Genomic DNA, 20,510 nt, shown 5'->3' with positions numbered 1-20,510 from the left:
CCTAAATCACAAGCAAGCTTTTTGGGCCATTTGGTGATATGGTATTAGAGCGGTATGTGTTGATAACCGTACCTTAGACACTGTAAAGTGCATGCAGATTTTGAAGTTGTGTCTGAATCAGTAATGGTTTCTATTTCTAAACATTTCTTCTCTAATCACAAGTTTCCATGGTCACACTCTTAGAAGTGTTGATAGAAGCTTGAAATCACGCCAGCTTCGATTCATTTTCTGCGATGATTAAAACATTTAAATGCTCATGTAGCACGTTTTACTTGGGCTTGCACTCTGTGGGTTATAAAAGGTGAGCTACTGTTGGCATGACAAAGTGCTTACAGGCAGAATTTTACCTTCTCCTGCCTACATCTGTGATCTAGATTGCTTGCTTCATTGGTGTCATTTAGGTTTGTTCTGGAGCAGTGAGTAAACCAATCTTCTTACATACACCCCTGTCTGCAGTTTGCCTTGATTTATGAACAGGGAATAACCCAGTCGAACTTGAGGCTCATTTGTCACCTGTCATTAAGATGTACTAGTAAGGTGTTTTCTTGTTACAAATAGCCCCCCTCAGCTTCAGCAGCCCCTTCAGTCGCCGTGCTTCTGCTGCTGCTTTTGGGCCTGTGTTGTGGAGAGCGAGTAGCGAAAGATGAAAAAAAAAAGAATCTTGCTGCTTCTCCAGCTGTGTGCAGTTCATACAGAAGGAAAGGGTATTTTGTGTTGTCCAGTTTGTCTGTTGTAATTTCATTGCCATCTACACTAGAAGAGCTTGTTCCCCTCACGGCAATCACTCATTGTCATTTTTCATCTTTGCGATTAAGCATGCATGCCTCGCTTTCTCCTTCCATTCTCATGCACCCCTCCACCACTTGCAGTGGTTGCGCTCTTGTGGGCTGAAACTCCCACTGGAGACAGACACTTATTTGGCTCCAGGATAAAGCTAGATGTGTGCTGAATTGAAATGCTAAGTGTAGCACGAAACTCCGGGGCCATGGGAGACTAATCAGTTGTTGAAAGGCAAATAAATAAATAAAGGCGCAGTGCAAATCTAATTTAGCTCGGACGTATGCTCCTGCATTTTGTGAGCCCGACTGCTGTTAAAGCCTTAGTTGTAAAACAGGCAAGTACTTGGGTTTTTCACTCCCTTTGTTTGTACAACAGAGTGACGGAAAAAAAGAATAGGAAGGGCCATTATTTCCACGGATGTAAAGAGAGACGAATGAGGCTGGCTGAATGGTGGAGGTTGAAAGAGATGCAGTTGCAGATTTGTCATTAAATATGTATTTCCTCCAGCAGAAACCCTTCTAAACACACTTCCTGAATTGACATTCAGTTGGTATCCTCCATGCTGTATGAGGGGAGAGAGAGAGTGGCGTGGAAAGAAAGACAGACAAAGAAAGATAGATACACAGACAGAGCAGGAGAAAGAGAGAGAGGCAAGAGAACATGTTTGACAGGAAAAAGAAACACGGGCAGTAGAAGCTGTCTGAGGGGAGAAGCTGAGTTGAAAATCCTGTTAATGTTCCTGTAATCAAACATGTGACTGTTAAATGATCAGACTGTAAACAATGACAGAAAACCTGAAGTGTATGTGTGGGCATAAGCAAATGCAGCTTGTGAGGACAACACTGAAGCTACTGCTCAAGTGAAATGACTGGAGATTGTGTGACAGCTAAGATTACACATAGCTGCACGGCTAATGCTCATTAATAACTGTGTCTAATGGTAGCATTCAGAATTGAAATTGTATGCAAGCAACAGTCTATTTCCAGAGAAACTTTCTGTGGGTGTTCACGCTGCACAGAGGGTCCTTGGTGACTTGTGGCGGTGGCATTAATGAGCCCACAAGTTCACATGGCTTTTAAAGACACGCAGACATGTTTGCTCAGTCCATTACAAGCCAACTGTTCACCTATTTGGTATTCCCAGGGAAGCCAGGAAAATCTGGAGGAGAACTTCTGATTTACCGTTGTATCATTATTCAGCAGCAGGAGAACCTGACAGCATGTAGCCCATAAGAAAGAAGCAACACGTTACAGTTTTCTTGCACCTGTGTTCAAAACTACAGCTAAAAGCAACGGGTTAATTGGCTTTATTGAAATTTTAAAAAATGTTAAAAACTCAATACAAGAGCTTCATGAAGCAAGCCTCCTAAAAAGGGGAGTCAGACGAATTAACTGGCTAAAGAAGCTCTGTAAGTCTTTTTAGGCACAGGGGCACTCAAAGTTAAACAATCGCTCCAATTAGTTTAGAGTGATAATGCTAACATGCTCGTTCTTACAGAATATGATCTTTAGTTTTGGGATGATCTTCACCGAGTCATTGAAAGTCATTACTCAGTCATTACCTGGCCACAGCTGATCTTCAGATCATCAGCAGATGTCTAGAGTGTCGGGACCTGTTATTTAAGGCTGAAGCTACCAGACACAACAGAAGAATCTCGGTCTGTACAAATTATACAAACCAGCATCTATGAAATGACTAAAGATTTGCACTATAGTGTGTTTACACAGTTTAATTCTGATTTACTTCTAATTTGTGAAAACTGAAATTGTTGTCCACTTTTTAGGTGTCCTAAAAATGTGTGATGCTAAGCCCATATTCAAGAAAATTGGAAAAGAAACTGAAATAATTTTCTTCTTAGCACTGGTCTGATTTAGTACAATAATGATGTCTATCTTTTCAAAACTAGGTTGAAAGGTCTAGTGAAGGATTTTAAATATAGTCTTAAGGGCAGTTCCTGTTCTGTGAAGGATTAATCATAATCTCAATGCAGCAAAGAGCTGTCTGAATCTCCGCAGGAGCTCTCCCTGATGAACACAGGCAGTGGATGTCCAGTGTGCAGGGTTCCCTGCTGTGACTGATCAGTTTTTTATGAGTCATATGTTATATCTAAAGGTTTAAATCGAGGCAACTATATAGCTTAGTTTTTAAAAGACTGCGGCTTCAGAGGAAACTGCTACCATTTGTGTTGTTTTGATCAACACATGCAAGGTTTATAAAACATGACAAAATGTAGATATTAAATATTATTTTGTGTAATGCATTGCATAAGAGTAAGGCAGGGGCTCTTTAGGGGTTGAGAAGCCACACATGTTAACCAACTATCTCCCCTTGTTCATGCTTTACTGAGGCCGACTCTGACTCACCAGGTCACACAGTGCCATGAATCAGAGAGAAAGGGCCAGAGTGCATTGTGTGTGCACTGAGTATGTGGGCAGTGGTAGGTTGTGCCAAGAGTGCAGTAAAAAAAGGTTTAATATGTCCTCGAAGCCACACCAACACAGAGCCTCTGTGGCAGTGGTTTATCTCTAATCAATATAAACACTAAGAGATAACAGCAAAGTCTCATCATCTGTCATCTATTGCAGAGTGGCTCTAGTAAAGATACTGCCGTTGTCTGCTCCACCTGTAGTTGGGAGTAAAACTAGCTGTAAGTCATCTGAGTGAGCAGCTTTGAGTTTCAGTGGCACTGCTGTGATGATGATAATGAAGCGAGCTCAGCCAGCTGCACCCTTCTCGGGCTTTGTAAGTGGTATCATGAAAGCATTCAAACATGTAAGGGCATATCTGATTTGCAAACCAAATACCCTCAGTCCAAACAAGCTTTCTCAGTTGTTGACAAGTAGATTATATTAAAAAGGCATTTGACAGTGAGTTATAGGCAGGTATACAACAGCAGATAAGATGAGTTAGATATGTCTCATTCACTGTACAGAGGCCGTGACATCAGGGTGATTTAGGCCTTAGACATGAGTATCTCTGCTGTGAACATGCTGTCATTTAAACATTTAAAGTTACCTTGGTCAAGGCTGATAATTAGAAACTGAGCCCTGGCATTTAATTGCAGTTTTCTGGATAAACCTATATTATTAATATAGAAATATGAGGTGATGCATTAAATAATGCAGTAGATATCTGGTGTAGTAAATTCTGTCCACTACAGGAAGTGGTGCAAGCTTATCACACACATTATTCCCACCATATTGCCCCGAAGAACAAGACACTCCACACAGTAAATGTAAGACGCAGATGCAAACATGCATTATGCATGAATGTTGAGCAAGTGTTCACATTGCAATGAGTCTGCTGTGTTGAGGGCATTAATGGCATATTGCACAGTGAATAATGACTCCAAACACACATATGTGTACACACATTTGCATGTACATTGATGTATCCACACACACACACACACACACACACACACTGAACAATCCAGTCTCTTCTGGCAGCACAGATGGATGCCTTCTTGGCAGCTTACACCCTGTGTCTAACTACCTGCTTGGCTTGCACTGAGCATGTAATGACATGTGCACATTATTAATAGAAATGTACAGTATAGTACACACTAGACGTCATTATTATTATGCTGTTCTTTACATCCCGAACAGATTTACTGTACTCCATCTATTGATCACTGTGCAGAGAGGTGTACTACTGTATCTGTCAGTATTCTCTGTTGGCAAGGAACTATTTACGGAGACCTTGGACACTACTCTTGGTAAACTTATTGACAAGTAAGTAGTATGTTCAAATAAACCCCACTCATGAATATTGATCAACGTCCCATAAAATATTGACAGGTGGTGCTGTGCCAGGTCCGTGATGGGGCATTTTTGTTTCTCTTGCTGCAGAGTGGAATTCTGTTCAAATGCATTCACAAGTGCGGTCTTCTGCAAAGTGCATTTTTAAAAAGATGTCAGTGCTTTGACTTGAAGAGACACAGAAAAAAGCTGGAATAATCTGCATGGAAAATACTTTGTTTCCTTAAATATTATGCAGGATGAATAAATGTAACAATGAAAAATGTGTTCAAATTCAGTTTTATACATTTAAGAGATATAAATCAAATAGTTGTCAGAATAGTAAATATTAAAGGACTTTATGTAAATGATTGTTGCAATAAGTGCTAAATATATGTTGTGACAGAGGCAGGTCAAATGATATAGACCTGGTAATGATAAAATGATAATTCCCTAAATGTATACAGTGTGTATGATTTGATTTTACCCCACTTGTTTCTAAATCTACTTGCGAGATGACTTAACTTGGCTGTTGGTCATACCTTGACATTTATGAGCTGGAAATGGATCTGAGACCTGGACCTTGCACATTAAGGGACTCAAACAAGGTTCGTTGCGCCTCACAGTTGATGTTTATTTGAAATGGAGGGTGGTGATATCCATCAATCAGAGAACCACTTTAATTTACACATTTCTGCAAGTGTTGCATTTTTCCAGCATAAACAACTAATGTAATGAGCTTAATGCAGGAAGCTAAGGGGTAGGCTTAGACAGGGCTGGTGCTGTTGGTGATGCTGATGTGTGTCTGATTGGGCAATCAGATCCTATCATTAGGACTGGAAGCGTACTGGGCTGTAAAAAAAGGCCTCTGTATCAATCAGCTGATGAGGACAGGAGAAGTCACATGTTCAGGAGCCTCCTCCATCCCACACACGGCCTCCAATTAAACCATTAGGGGCAGAGGCTGCTCTAATTGGAAACATAACTGGTAAGGCAGCACAAGAGCTTACGTTGAATCAACAGCCCTCTAGACACCATATTGCTGGCACTCAGCATGCCCTTGAGTTAAATTCTAACATCTCGGTCTCACTGTCGTCTCTTGCTCCCACTCTGCCTGTCCCTCTGCTTCTGTTTCTGATCTAATCGCAGCAGTCCATATGGATGGTGTGAAAATGCATTGTCTGCAAACCTGTGTGTATTTCCTGTGGCTGCTGTGTCCTTTATTATAGCACAAGCTTACACAGTGTGGAAGTAAGGATTCAGTGTTGCACCTCAGCAGTATTTTGCACACTAGGTGCAGCCATTAGCATGGCTCTTTTAAAGTTTTTATTTCTTATTTATTTCCCCACATAGAAGCAGACATTGCAAACCTGAAGAAATGCACCAACCTGTCAAAGTGTGACTGCTGCTTTCCCAGATGTGGTCAGTCACAGAGCATGGGGCTTTGTGACATTTGGGCATGTTGTAGCCACGCAGGTCAGCATCCTGACAGCGGACCAGTTTGATGGTTTTGCTGCTGCTGCTTTTAATGGTGTAATTGTGACAAAGATCTCATTTTATCCCTCTCCTTGCTTGATCTCTAGGAGCTCTGTGCTCAGCCTTATTCCCAGTCGGCAGTCAGACGTGAGTAGTGGTGGGGTGGGGGGGGGGGGGGGTGCATATTTCATTAGCTTTCAATTCATATTGAATTTATTAATCCCATGCTGGTTCTGCAGGCTGGGAGACTGCTTAAGCAGGAGGAAAATATCCTCAAATATAGACACCTTTTCCTCTGCCTGCAGTGTGTGGGCAAAACTCTGTGTGAGGGGGTGGTGGTTTTGGGGTGGGGACAGAACCAAGAAGGCAGGAATGGAGAGGGAGAATAGCAGCGACAGCCCCACAACAAGGGCTTGTGAAAAGACTGCAGCGGTAAAAAGTGTGTCAGATCATTTACCAGCGGGGATGCACGACTTCATCTTTTTAAAGGCAGCAGCCCTGCAGAAAGGCTCTTGTCTAGTCAGCACTGTAACAAAGGCACAGGCATGGCTTTATTTGTGTGCCTGGAATGTTCCTGTGTGCACAGGGGCAGCACCCGAACAACTATAACCCTCAGCTCCATCCAGGGAGGGAGCGTGCTGCTAACCTCAGCCCTCACCTCTGATAGAGAAGCAAAGCATTGTTGCAACAACTGAACTGACAAGCACTTCACACTATTTAACTACAGAAGTGGCTCAACAAAGAGCAGCTCTGCCTAAGTGCCTCTGAATAACACTGTTTGACGTCGTTGTGAAGAAAAGTTGTAACACAGTGGTTCTGTTACAAAGCAGGTGTACTGCTGGATTTGACCTGGTGTCAGCTTACAAAGAAGGTTTTTCCATCCCTTTTGAAGACAGTCCATGGGCATACATCTTTTTTTCCCAGGCTAAAACACCTTGATGACCTGCAGAACTAACAGAGCACAAGGCTTTTTCAGCTAGAGAACTTCTGGTTCACAATCAGCTATGCATGACCCCGCACTCAGCGAGCCTTCACACACTCCAGCTCAGCTGCTCAGATTGAGGCTGAGGGCACAGAGCCAAGTGCTCTGCCTCCTCAGCACTCTGCAGCCCTCTCAAGCTAATGACAAGAGGGCTGCTCCCACTTTGTCATCTGAAAAACTTTCAATCTGGCATTTCAGTGCCTCTGTCTGAAGGTGGGAGGGGCTGGGAGGTTCCCATTTAACTTTAGGCCAGGATTTGGTAATGTCAGCCCTTTGATGGCAGCAGCGGCGTAATGAACTGAAGCAGAACTGGTGACAGGAATCCAGCTAACATCACCAGCCATTAATTAGTAATCAGGCTTCCACAAAGAGGTTTTCCATCTAACTTTGTAGATGACGATTATGTGTGTTTGGACAAAAGTGCTAAAAACAGTGTGTCAGGGTTTGATAGAGAAAAAACCTACAAAGCAGGGATCTAGAATCTGCTTGTGCTTTGACATGGCAGCTGGGAGAGAGGTCTGTTTTTGACCATTGCGCGGTTGTTCACCTTCTTCATAACTATTCCTCCGCTGCAGTGGCTAAGAGTGGGATATAACCACTTAGCCTCTGTAAACACAAGTTATGCTGTTGAACTATGGACCTCGGAGTCATGCTCTTAACTGCTTGATGGTTTCAGCTGTGTGCCGTGAAGGGAGAAGCCTTCCCTGACTGGATGCTCAGTTTAATTGATTTTCAGAAATGTCATGTGGTACTCCTGACAGTTCAGCGTTGTTCTGTACATCATCTTATGTCAAAAGACTTAACCAGCTACACAAGCCGGCACACAAAATTATATAGAAGCTTGAAGCCACACGCTCCACTATTCCAGCATGTTTAATGATAGCAAAGGCTAATTTTCCATCATGTTTTCTTTTTCTTATCTGACCACAGGCTCTCTAAATTCAGCCCATGTTCTTTCCCTGGCTCTGATATATTATTCTTGTTCTCTTGCAGGGTTTAGTCACACAACAGTGAGATGGGGCCTTCTGACAAACACTACTACTGTATAGGAAGCTGGGACCACAGAGCATGTCACATCAAATGTCAAAAGAGCAGCTGGCCAACTTCAAACCGTCTTTCATTTCCACAATATTCTTGAGTGCTGCTGGAATAGAATATATATGACAGAATGTCTCAGGAGCCGGAGATGACTGAGTGAAAACCATGATGGCAATCTGCTGTGTTATCACAACTGTGCTCATTGACTGCAGTGTAACAGTCTTATACAGATAGTATATTAACACAGAGTGGTGGCAAACCATTGAGAAGCAGTGAATGTGAGATTATCATCCATTCCTATAGCAAGATATAGATTTAACAAGCTGACCTGCACAGTACAAACAAACATACAGAACACATACAAATATACAAAAATAAAAATGGTGTTAGTCAAGAGGCTGCACCATTGAAATATCTATGCTGTAACATATAATATAATCTGGAATATTCCCTGTCTATTTAATGAAGCCATGTGCTTTACAGTGGAGATTCGCAGTTGATGTATGAACAGTAGGGATGCACTGATCCAAAATTGTCAATATTGGCCCAAATATTGACAATATAGACACACATCAGATAATGATCCATGATCATAAGCTGCCAATTCAAGGCTTTTGTGTCATCTGCTTCAAGTGTCACACAGTAATTATCTCTTGTACGTGATCTTGGTAAAATATCCTCTCAATAGAACAAATCATGACTCTATCATCACTTCACGAGCAGCCAGCTGTTATCTGGTTTCAGGATCATCACCACTTTTATAGCCTGTTTTCCCCTTCTCACTGTAGTTTGCGAACTATAAATGTAACATATGCCTGGCCACAGGAGAAAAGAACTGATCATTGTACAGGTCTGGCCGTAGATTAAAAACTAGAAAGGCAGGAATGACCTCTTATAAATATCAGTGTGGCATAATGTGTTGTAAATCTGGCACTAGAAAGAAATGCTAAACAAAAGTTGCTGTTAGTGATTGTAATTACTTATTAATACATCACAGGATAACAAAATTATGGGCCATCTAGCCAACCAGTTGCTGATGTATAGTGCACATAGAAAAAAAGGAGCAGCAGTCTGGCTGGGAGTGTGCCTGGAGGTAAAAATGGTCTGTTGTCTGAATTGAGTTAAAATTTCAAGTGAATATTTAAACATTTAAAAAGTTTATTTTTGAAAGGTTTGCCTGTGTTCTGTATGACAGTGGGGGCCAGTGTTGCATCACTATTTGTTGTACAGTTTAAATTATGTTTCACACAGAAATTCTTTGTTGCCATAAAGGTTTATAAATGTCAGCTCTGATAGCATTGATTGTAAAAATTATTTGCATGCATAGCCTGCAGTAGAAAACCGCTAAACACAGTGGCAATGCAAATTCTACGGGTCACAAAGATTTCCTAAAAAGGTAGAGTAAAGGTCCATGAAGACTAGTAAGGTACACACAGGCTCAACCTCAAAATATGTAGTTATGTAATAGCTGCTAATTATTTTGTGATACTTACAAGATGTCACCAAACCCTTCCAAAAATGAGCAATGCCTAATCTGTAATATAAGAATGATGTTCATTAATATTACAGCTAAATTCTACAGTTACATTATTTTGATTCCTCTTAGTTGAGGACACTGCACTTCACAGATGAATCTCCATGATGGTTGTATTAAAGACTGACAGAACGTAATGCCTATCCACAGCGTCTTACTGTGTGCTGGGCCATGTACTGCTAAGCACAAGTACAAAAAAATGCTCCGTAAACCTGAAGGCTAATATTTATTCACCTCATTATTACTGAGAATTTTGGCACTGCTGCATTCCCTCCTGAACTCTATCAGGGCCACCTGTCAGGTATGATCAGAGAGACAATCATTGACTAGAAGGCCCGATTTAGCCCTCTGAGACGACAAGCGTCCACTGTGATAAGTTATCTTTGATCACTATGCTGGCTGTGTGGTTGTTGCTCTCAGCAGTGGCAAAAATAAATAATTAAAGGATTCAAATGGTGATGTATGGTGGATGAGCTTTAAACTTAGGTCAAAACCAGTTAATACTGACACGGTGTGAGTGGGTAAAATATTACAAATTGATATTTTATTTTATTTAGATTTATCTTATGATTAATCTAAGATTTTGTGACACATATCTGTATTTATTAATATTAATATTATTTATTATCTGTATTTATCAGTGTAAATGTATTTATTCCTGCACTTCCACCTAATAAACATTTGATATTTCCTGGTTTCTTGACTCACACTAACAAAGTAAAATGCATTAATTTGATGGAAATAGAAAATAAAGGGTGTATCGGTGCATCTCTGTTGTACATTTCAATTGCAAGTGCATCATCACATGCGCTAGGTGGTGCACTGTGTAAGTGAGCAAGTTTATAGGGTTTGATCATTAGTAACAAAATCTGTTGCTCAGTAGCGCCACTTGCGCTGGCCCAGAGGCAATACCTATCAGTCTTGTGTTATTACAGCCCTCATGACAACGACACATTCGAGTTAGCGACAGTGAAACACGGAAGTCATTCTCCATCTTGTCAAAATAAAACCGGCACCAGCACTTCAGGTTGCTGCAGCTTTTCCTTAAGAGAATTATTCATCATTAGGGCTCAATAAAATACTCGCATATTATGATTGTAATGCTTCATAGGTTTTTTCCGATTATTTGTTCATTGTTTGGCTGATTAGAAGATGGCAAAAATAATGGAACCCTTTTATTTTGCCGGAAATGCTGTCTACCTAGTGACGTGTGTCCGAATGTCTCCCGTTAACTTGACAAAGCTTTGACCACGAATGAGCCAATAGGCTGTGGAAGGCAGAGTTGTCCCTGTGGCCGCCATTAAAGAAAGGAATCCATGAATTCAAATGGAAACCAACAGGAACCGAGGCTGAAATAATGATCGAAATAATCGTTGAAATATAGGCCGGTGCCAGATTTCGAGAGGTTGTCACAGGATGTGTTTGGCTTTTAGACACATTTTTGCGATGGAGGAGTAAGACAGGACGTTTTTATTTTTTTAACCGGAGACCGTTTAGGGCTAAGGGGGAGGGGGAGAGTTGCTTCTTTGCTCTCCCTTTTCTTTTTGTTTTATGAACATTTTCTGCTTCTTTTATTTTGTTTTTTTACTATGTGCTTTTGAGATGTCGACGTAAAGAGCACCCTGCTTCTTTTATCCGCTTTTTTAGCTCCGGCGGAGGAACTGCAAACGGAAGGTTGTTGAATTAACTATCCTCCAGCCAAATGTTACAAAAAATATTTCTCGTTGATTAAGCCTGCACATCTTCGAAAACACAAATCCGAACATTGTTCTTTATTTCCCGGGAAGTGAAATGATGGAGAGTTGGATCTCGCAGTGAAGAAGGATGAGTTCTTGTTTTGTACCAAACGGGGCCAGCTTGGAGGATTGCCATTCCAATCTATTCTGTCTGGTAAGAGATTTAAAACTAAAGGAAAGCAGCCATTTTTAACTAGCTGAACGGGGGCTAAGCTAACGTTAGCTACAGAGGCATCAGTTGATAGCTTAGCTAGGCTTACGGCCCTGTCGAGCTGACATCATTATTTTTAGGACAACAGTGTTTCACACTCCGTCCGTGTTACCATGCATGTTGTTTTTAGCACTTTGTCTGTCACTTCAAACGGCCCATTTATTCCCACTCATCTCCAACTACGTTTCCATTTTTCCTGTTCGCCTACAAAACACTGGAGGTTAACGCCACTTGCTTGTAAACCTTCATTTACTACATGTACAGGGCAGACACAGCAACATATTGTTTGTGTTTGTGCACGGAAATAAATGTGCATTTTACTGCCAGGAGCAGGACTGTGTGTGTCTCTCAGCGAGTTGTTGTAGCACTTTCTCCCCCTTCGCCACAGCACCTTGTTTATTATTAACTTGCTATCTCGTCCTCGTTGCATTTCTACTATGTTTTATCAGGTGGTGCCGCGTAAACTAAACACTTTGTGCACTTCGTTGTGCAGCATTAAGTTCCACGCTGTGATGCAAAATACTTTTTTTGTGTTATACTTGACAATTCCTGGATGAATGTCACTGCACAACTTGCAGAGCCTGTCGATTAAAACACGCCCCTCGAGTCTCTTTGAAAGCAGTTTTTTTTTTGCAACAAGCGTGTAATATAATTGGTTAACAGTGCTTGTTTGTAAAAGTTAACTATTTATGTCATCGTCTTGTTTATTTGTGGCTTAATCTCCATTTTCTAGTATTCACACCAACTAGGGCACAGGCCCCAGGCTGATTATATAATCTGTGGCATTTATTCCTGGGCAGTACAAACATTTAGGTAGTTGCATGTTTCTGCACACATGCATATATGCATATGATGCTCTTATGGCTAAATTACAGCATAAATAAGTTATGGTTGCTGTACATCCCCCTAAATAGTAGTGCTCACAGATACCTTCATGACAGTAAAAGTGCAGCCTGACAGTGTGTGTGTGTGTGTGTGTGGTCTCCATCTCAGCAAATGTGAAGGTGCTTTGAGCGTACTATCCCTCCTCCTCTGGCTGGATAATCAAGAACTTCTTCTGAATGTGTTTGGTGTTGCAGTTAATTGGCTTGACAGCAGGCTTAACTACAGTTTCACTTGTAGGTTAGCTGAGCAGTGTAATGTGGTACTACTAACTTTCAGTTGGAAGTTGTTAATGTGATTCTGTGTTCTTAGGAACTAAACAAACCCTTAGAAAGTCCAGAGTCCTGTTGTGGATTAGGTGAGACAACAAAGTCAAGTCCATGCATTGTGTATGTATTTGTTAATATTGATATATAAAAAAAACTGTTGATGTTATGTGAGTGTTGAATGCATCAGTGATAATACATAGGGTAGAATCTAGCATAATAATGATATATTGAAATACTACACTGCTTTTATTGCAAGTTGACACAGCTTCCAAGCTGCCCGCCCCCCTAAAGGTAACATTTCATTGCAGAAAATTCCCACTCTGTTGATACTACTCTGCTGGGTCGATTGTGTGTGGTGAACTCATAATTACAATGTTTACGACAGGACTTGAAGGCAGCGTTTGCTACAGTGGACGAGGCGAGATAGAGGCTGGTAGTTGTGGTACTGTGCCTGTCTGGCTGACATTTTCCTGCACACTGAGACTAAGCATAACACCGCTGCTGTTATGACTCACTTGCTGAACAGACTCCACTTTGTGGTTTTATGGTGAAAGAATGTGAACGCATTGTGGTAGTGTTTTCCTCCCTTCATTTTTCTGTGGATACTGTTTTCTGGAGTATGATAATACTTGTTGCTTACTTTTTTTTCTGTTTTCATTTTTGTACTTTTAAAGTGGGCTTATTGGAATGAACTCTATAAGTTCAGGCTATCTACACCTGCTTTACCCTGCAAATTATAATGTAAAGTTTGAGCTGCCCTTAAGTTTATTAGAGCAGTTTAACCATTAAAGAATTACTTTGCAAGAACTTTGCAAGTTTGTTTTGTAATAGAAAGTGAAATGTAACAAATTAAGAAGGGATGTGCATAAACTAGCCCAAGTGAAACTCATTCACAAATTTGCATTCTCTTCAACCAAGATGCAAACACACTTGTTAGTTTTATATTTGCTACATGGCAGGCCTAACTGAGGGAGAGGGGGTTGGGGGGCCATGAACGAGGAGAGACTTGGTAGAAGAGGGGCGTCTGTGGCATCATTTGAGCAGCTTCACCTGTTGCTTGTCTCATCTTGAAAGGCAGCTGTTTGTACACAGTGTTCCCTACTGAGACCCAGAACCCTAGGTTGCCAAAGGGAAGGTGAGCAGCTGGCAAAATGGGGGGTCGTAACCCTCCCCAATATGCATCACCTCAGGAAAACTTCCTGCCTAGTGTCCAGTGGCTTTGGCCTTAGAATCCCTGCTAATGCTGCAGTGTGATTTTTGGCTTCAGCATATGAAAGATAAAACTTCTCATGACCCACATTGCCTACCCTGCTGGGACATTTTATAAGCAGTTGCTCACATACCTTAGCATTTACTAAGTAACAGTCACGGGGGAAAACTGCTCTCTGTCTTTCTTTTTTTTAAATTCAGAAATGTTTGAGACACACTCATGCACACAGCCTGTTGGAAGGAAATATGCAGATATCCTTGGCATCCACTGTTTTTGCAAACAGACTTCAACTAATTTATTTTGAAAGGACACAGAGAACAACTGCAGAAGGCACATTTTATCCTTGATAGAACAGTCTGCCTTTTGGATATTGTTGATGGGGAGCAGTACAATGTGTCTAGTCTTTCATGGTGGGGTTTTTCAGTTTAGCCTCTCCAAATGTATGGCAAAATAATGGCAGAAATTATTTTTTTGTTGCAGTTTGATTGGCCTTTTGTATAATTAAACAGCATATAAACCATATGCATTGCAGCTTGAAAGTTCTAGTCCTATTAAATCTTTCACATTGCACAGTATTCAGCTACAGATTAATAGATTTAGTTGTTGCATGTGCAGTGTGTTGCTATAGTTCTCTAAGGGAATGTTTCCTAAAATACTTGAAGTTGATGTTTGTTTTTGTTTTTCAAACCTAAAATGTTCAGCAAATCATCCGTGTGTACACATCATAGTTTGCAAAGATAAACTATTATTCCAGCATTCACTGGATTCATTTGATAATATTGTTTGAATTGTAGAGTCAAACATTATATAAGCACATTTTAGTTCTTTGTTATTAGTTAGGTCCAGTATGAATCTACTTAGGCTTACTTCCTGTGTAAACAAATTCTACTTGAAGTCTTGCAGAAACAGATGAGTTTTTGTGGAAAGTGAGTGAGGTGTTATCTCCGTAGATGTACTCAGCAGCTACAGATGTGTCATTAAAATGAACTCAGCCAGCTAGAGCTGCTTTCTCTGGTCATCAAATAACTCTTCCCACTGAACCTAGAGTCATACTCTACATTTAGTAAGACAAGATTACAGAATTTGCAGAGTAGCTCACTGAAAATGCAAGGGATTGAGGTATATTGTACTTTCAGTGTGATTGGGAAGTAAAAAGTCTACCCTGATCAATGAAGAGATTAGAAACCATAGCAGAATGAAACATTTGTCAACTCTGTGGTGCAGATGGTTGACCATACACTATGGAAAACCTTTGACACTCAGTAATCCTCTGTGTAATCTAACTACATTTGTACAAACAAACACCAACTATTGATTACTCTTTTATGGGAGAGAGTTGTTATGACTAATGGTGCTTAATTTCTACATTTCATAGTATTTTCACATTTCAAATGAAGATTGATAAGTATGATTGTTTGACAACCTTGTTATGTGTAATCATATGGATGCATCTGCAGTGGGATCATTTGTTACACTAATAAACAATTGATGTGGCAGTTAGATAATGCTTGTGTTAATGATATAATGTCAGATTGGAGGATAGAGTGTTGTATATAGACTGAGAGTGATGGACAGTAAGTATTTTATTTATTACAGCAGATAATTGCTTGCTGACACAGTTTGTTATACTTTTCACTAGTCGGCGTAGTAAAAGAAGAGAAGCTGCTGTATACAAATGTAAATGCCTCGATGGTGTCAGAAACAGTGACAAAAAGTCGATGAGTTAAGATTTTAACGTAAGACGAATGCTTCCACTCTTGTATTTCATTCATGCATGAACAGCACAGCGGCAGCATTATTCAGTATTTTAGCTACAACTGCTGCTTACAGTAGCTGTACCTCAGAAATGAACCAGGTCAGACTCTCAGTACCCACAGGATGTGGTCAGTTTGCCCCATATGTACAGTTGTGCTGCAGTAACTATGGTATTTAACAAGAAGCATGTCAGTGTGCTTGCAGTGCGCCATTTTATCGGTCGCCTGACACTAGGCTGACAATTAATTAAACTACTTAACTTTCTCATGCTGAGATGGTCATGTGTGCATTTCAGTGCTGACTTTAGCAATTTCTGCAATCACTGACCAGCAAATGTTTCCTTTTAACTTGCCATAAACGGATAACTTTTGACAATTTGGTTTGTCAATTGTTTTTCACTTGCTTGACGAACACTAATTGTGTGTGTACCACTACAGCTTTTATATAGAAACCTGGATGTACTTGGTTGGAGTTTGGATAGATAGCCCTTTGTAGCATTGTAAATATAATGTTTGCATAAAGGAATTAACAGTAGGAAGTGCTTGTTGGTTACAATTCAGACTAACAGCGCATTTGCAGTTTTGTAATTCATAGAAAAAAGGATTACTTTACAGTTTATACAGCAAACAACCACATCTAAAAGTGTGAAGAAGAGAAACCAAGAAAAGGAACAACCTTTAATAAAACCTTCAGGGCACTTAAGAAGCCTTTTACATGGTAAAACTCCCAATAATATTGGGGACTGGCCATGGTCAGTAAGATGATGGGAGCGTTCACTTGGTAATTGCCTATCTGTACTACTTATGATCTGTTTTCACAGTTAACTGCTGTCTCCACCCTCACTTTGCTTTGTGTGCACAGATGTTTCCGTGTGAGATGCAGGTGTAAAGTTCTGCTTCTCGCACTCCAGCAGGAAGGAGCAGCCTAACTGCTGCAACTCTGCACAGACCTAGTGCTGCTGTTTGAACCTCTGAATTCTTCAGGCTTCAGATCGCTAATCAGAGACCACAGTGTTTAGATTATGCACTCTGACAACAAGACTGTTCATTTGTAGATATACTATAATACCTAATAATCTTTCATATCCTTGTATTAGCAGGGAGTAACAAGTAAAACACAATTGTAAAACAAGATCGGTTGTGTGTTACATGTGTGCAGTGTCCTGAAGGATAAATCAATTATTAGATAATTCCACCTGTGTGAACTAATCATTGCTGTTTTTTACGGCGTCCGAACTTGTTGTTGTGATCCAACCCTGCTCCAGCTGACGCCACACAATGCTCTGTTTTGACAGACCCTAACCCCCTCCCCACCCGCCACACCAACTAACACCACAAATCTCTCAGCTTATCCCTAGCCAAGCGAAAGACCACTGCTTTGCCACAACCACGGGTAATCACTTGTTCAGGCTCGGTGCCTCTGCGCTCGAGTTAAGATATCCCCTGAATTGTAATGGATTAATTGGTTGAATATACAGAGGGACAGCCTGCCAACTCAGCCTGAACGAAATAGGGCTAAACGGCAGGAAAATGAACAGTCCATGTTCTTACAGATAGCTTGAAATGTCTACAAGGATGGAGGACTGCGATTGCCAGCAGAAATAGGGATGAATGCCTAAGGCATTTAGCCTGTGTGTTTTAGGGTGGTTGGCATGTATGCATGTGTTTAGGTAGACATGGGTAGTGTGTCGGCACTTCTGTGATAAGCAGCAGTGTTAGCTAGTGGTGGAGCGTAAATATTCCTGTTTTAACCCTTTATAACCCCGCTAGTGATTTACTGCCTATGAGGCTTTTTTCTGTGTGTTTTGTTCTCTCTATAAAAGCCAGACAGCATTTATAGAAAGGCAAAGCACCCCCAGCACTCACCAATAATGAGGATTAAGGTGGTGAGACCACATTTACCAGCATTAGTTTTTTCCTATTTGTGTTTCGAACATGTTGTCCATGGTCATATTGAAAGCACCTGAGGCAGCTGTTCATAGTTCTTTACAGAAAAAAATAAATGTCCCAATTTTAAGGCTATTTCTCTTTTGAATCAACACACACTGTGGCTCCATTTTTGTGTTTTGTCTTTCCATCTTTTAGTTTCACTGTCTGTGTTCTGCTTTTCTCTAATTTTGACGACATGTTTTGTGGTGAGGAGTCCACAGTTGAACTGACCCATAAAAAAGGATTAATACCTATGCTAACACGCTGCTCAGCACATGTTTACTCAAAGGTGCTGAGTGGATCTTTAAAGCAATGACTGCACACTAACCATCTTTTCTTCTTTTTCCACACCCTTTTCTTGTCTTGCAGGCTGACTTGACAGGGATCAAATGGAAGAGGTTTGTGTGGCAGGGTCCCACCTCTGCACCCATCCTCTTTCCAGTGACAGAAGAGGACCCCATCTTATGCAGCTTCAGCCGCTGCCTGAAAGCCGACGTGCTAAGCGTCTGGCGGCGCAGTCAGCGACAGGGCAGGCGGGAACTTTGGCTCTTCTGGTGGGGGGACGACCCCAACTTCGCCGATCTCATCCACCACGAGCTTGCAGGTGGGACTCCTTGGCATACACATAAGAACATGTCATTTTGGAAAGAACAGAGTAATGCATGTTTTGTTTGGCTGTGTAGCTGCATTCTATTCATGCTGCCTTCTCCATGGAGGTCAGGGGCAGCTATAGAACAACATCCGGATTATTTCCAGACTGTCAGTAATTAGTAGTTTCAGGAAAAAGGACTGTTTGACAGAGATGTATTTACAGTTTAAGAGCAGTTAATTGACTGCAGTTTTAATGGCATGCTTGAATTGAAGATGAGGACTGTTATTTGTTATTTCCTACTGTTATTACATTACTGTGTACAAAAAATATTATCTGAATATAAAATGTACCTACCTACCAAAGCACCCTTTGTTACCCTCTAAGGTTACATAGCTAAAAGAATGATGGCTAAAAGATTTTAGGAAATTTAGAGGGCTTGTAGCTTTTTGTAAAAGAAGCACTTGAACATAGATCCTCCTATCAAGATATGTTATTGGTTGTACAATAAAAAAAATGATATAGATCTCACTGCTAGATTGTCAGGTAGAGACACAGGGGAGATGCCCTGTAAGTGAGAGCCTGAGGGAAATGTTATCTGTGTAATCTGATACCTCCTCAACACCCTCTGTCCTTACCCTCCACAGATGGATAATCTAGCCTGTCAGACTAGTAGTGCCAACACCTGTAGGGCAGCTTCCACTCTCTGGAGACATCTGGGCATCATGCAGTATTGTGTTTGAGAAAAGGTTTAGATTTAGTGAGTGGTCGCTGCCTGATGGCAGAAGAAACAGCAGTTTGATCAAGTAGAACAAGTAAGCTGAGGATGAACAAGACAGGAAGAAGGTACAGTATGAGAAACTGGGCTCGGAGAAGCACAGCCGGCAGAAGCAGCCATGCAGAAATGAGGCAATGCATCTGTCCCTCACTTTCTTCTTTTTACTCTTGAGTAACAGTAACATTTGCGGTGGAAAATGGAAAAGGCCATTTTTATGCATGCTCTCTGCATGTAGATTAAACTTTGAAGTCTGAAGCAAACACAGCCCGCCTGTGACCCACCTTCATTATGAGACATTGTGCCTGAAGTGGGCTCAAAATGGGAGCTGAAGGCAACGATGGGCAGCTCATTCAAGCCTAAGGTCCTGGTAATAACCTGAAGCGTTTGGCTCAGGCACTCTAATGGAGTGTGCTACATTTCAAGTAGGGGTTGGTATGGAGAATCTATATTTGGAAATCCTTGGAGTCACTGCTATGTTCTTCCTCTGGCTTTGGGGATATAAAACATGATATAGTGTTTCAGGAGATGGAAATAATTGAATATTGACTAGAAGGTCGGTGCTGTATTTTCCTTCCAGGTATTTTAACACAAAATAAATGAATCATGTTTTTGCAGGTGGTTTAGTTATAGGAATTTTTTTTTTAATTTTAGATGAACCCCAATGCTGCATCTATTCCTTTTGACAATGATTTTGACATGGACAGTCGCAGAGATATGAATGATGAGCACCTGATGATGCTTCACATTCCTTTCTCCCCATCTTTAACAGTGCAGGGCTCTCAATAGGTGGTGTAATCTGTGGTTCTTGTTATGGAAACCACTGCTCCTTTCTTGCTAGTAGAAGACATCTCCATTGTCCTTCTTGAGCCTCTCCCTCTCTGTGGGGCTCTGCCAATGAAATGAAGCATAGCAACAGGAGGGGATATTTCTGGCCTTTAGTGAAGTGGACTTCTCTGACCAGAGATTCCTGCTGGTTTTCACTCTGATCATCTAGCCATTGATAAGTGTGATGTCAGGTAAACAGTGATAGAGTAGAAAATAATCTGTCCTGAGCACCAGGATTGAAGAGTGTTTGCGCTTGTGTCCCCCAAGTGGCGGGCGGATGACGGACAGTCAGGTGTGTGTATGGACTCTCCTGGGTACTGTGCTTGTGGAGGTGTGATTTGACAAATAGCAGCTAGCATTGGCAGGGCAGACCACAGCAGGACCAATGCAACCTGTGCAGTCAACTGGAATGTCACAGCTGTTGTCGCCTTTTAACCACCACACTCATGTTGCCACTGGTTTGATGGAGTTATTTTGCCTTTGGTCCTAGCTGCTTGGATATTTTGAAAAGCTTTTTTTTCTTGTATTTCTTTTTAGTCTTCAATGAAATGTTGGCGGTAAACATGAAAATCTGCTTGTGTCCTTTCATTTTGCCAGCTGAAATGGCGCTTGCTCATTCCCCCACACCCTCTTCCACCCTCATTAGATTAGCAGCCTGTGAAAGTCTTTTAATTTTGAGCAAGTGCCATTTCTGTGTACTAGTGTGCCAGTAATCCCTTCTCTCCAGGGAGATGAGGGGAGAGGGAGCAAGCTAGAGAGATGGGAGTAGTGAAGGGC

The 20,510-nt window shown here is 41.2% G+C and overlaps 1 protein-coding gene across 1 annotated transcript in view; it reads left to right on the top strand.

Annotated features, from left to right (window-relative positions):
• The first annotated feature begins 10,804 nt into the window (after positions 1 to 10,804).
• Positions 10,805 to 20,510, top strand: part of med13a (mediator complex subunit 13a) — a 61,289-nt gene continuing 51,583 nt past the window's right edge. Inside the window, exons 1-3 of the mRNA XM_028420921.1 lie at positions 10,805 to 11,224; positions 11,338 to 11,440; positions 17,911 to 18,145. Coding sequence (XP_028276722.1) covers positions 11,375 to 11,440; positions 17,911 to 18,145 — 301 coding nt within the window. The 5' untranslated portion in view covers positions 10,805 to 11,224; positions 11,338 to 11,374. The remainder of the gene's footprint in view (positions 11,225 to 11,337; positions 11,441 to 17,910; positions 18,146 to 20,510) is intronic.

The sequence above is a fragment of the Parambassis ranga genome, chromosome 14, assembly GCF_900634625.1.
Source record: "Parambassis ranga chromosome 14, fParRan2.1, whole genome shotgun sequence".
Taxonomy (NCBI): Eukaryota; Metazoa; Chordata; class Actinopteri; family Ambassidae; genus Parambassis; species Parambassis ranga.
The sequence above is the reverse complement of the archived record's forward strand: the minus strand, read 5'-3'. Positions and strand labels throughout refer to the sequence as shown.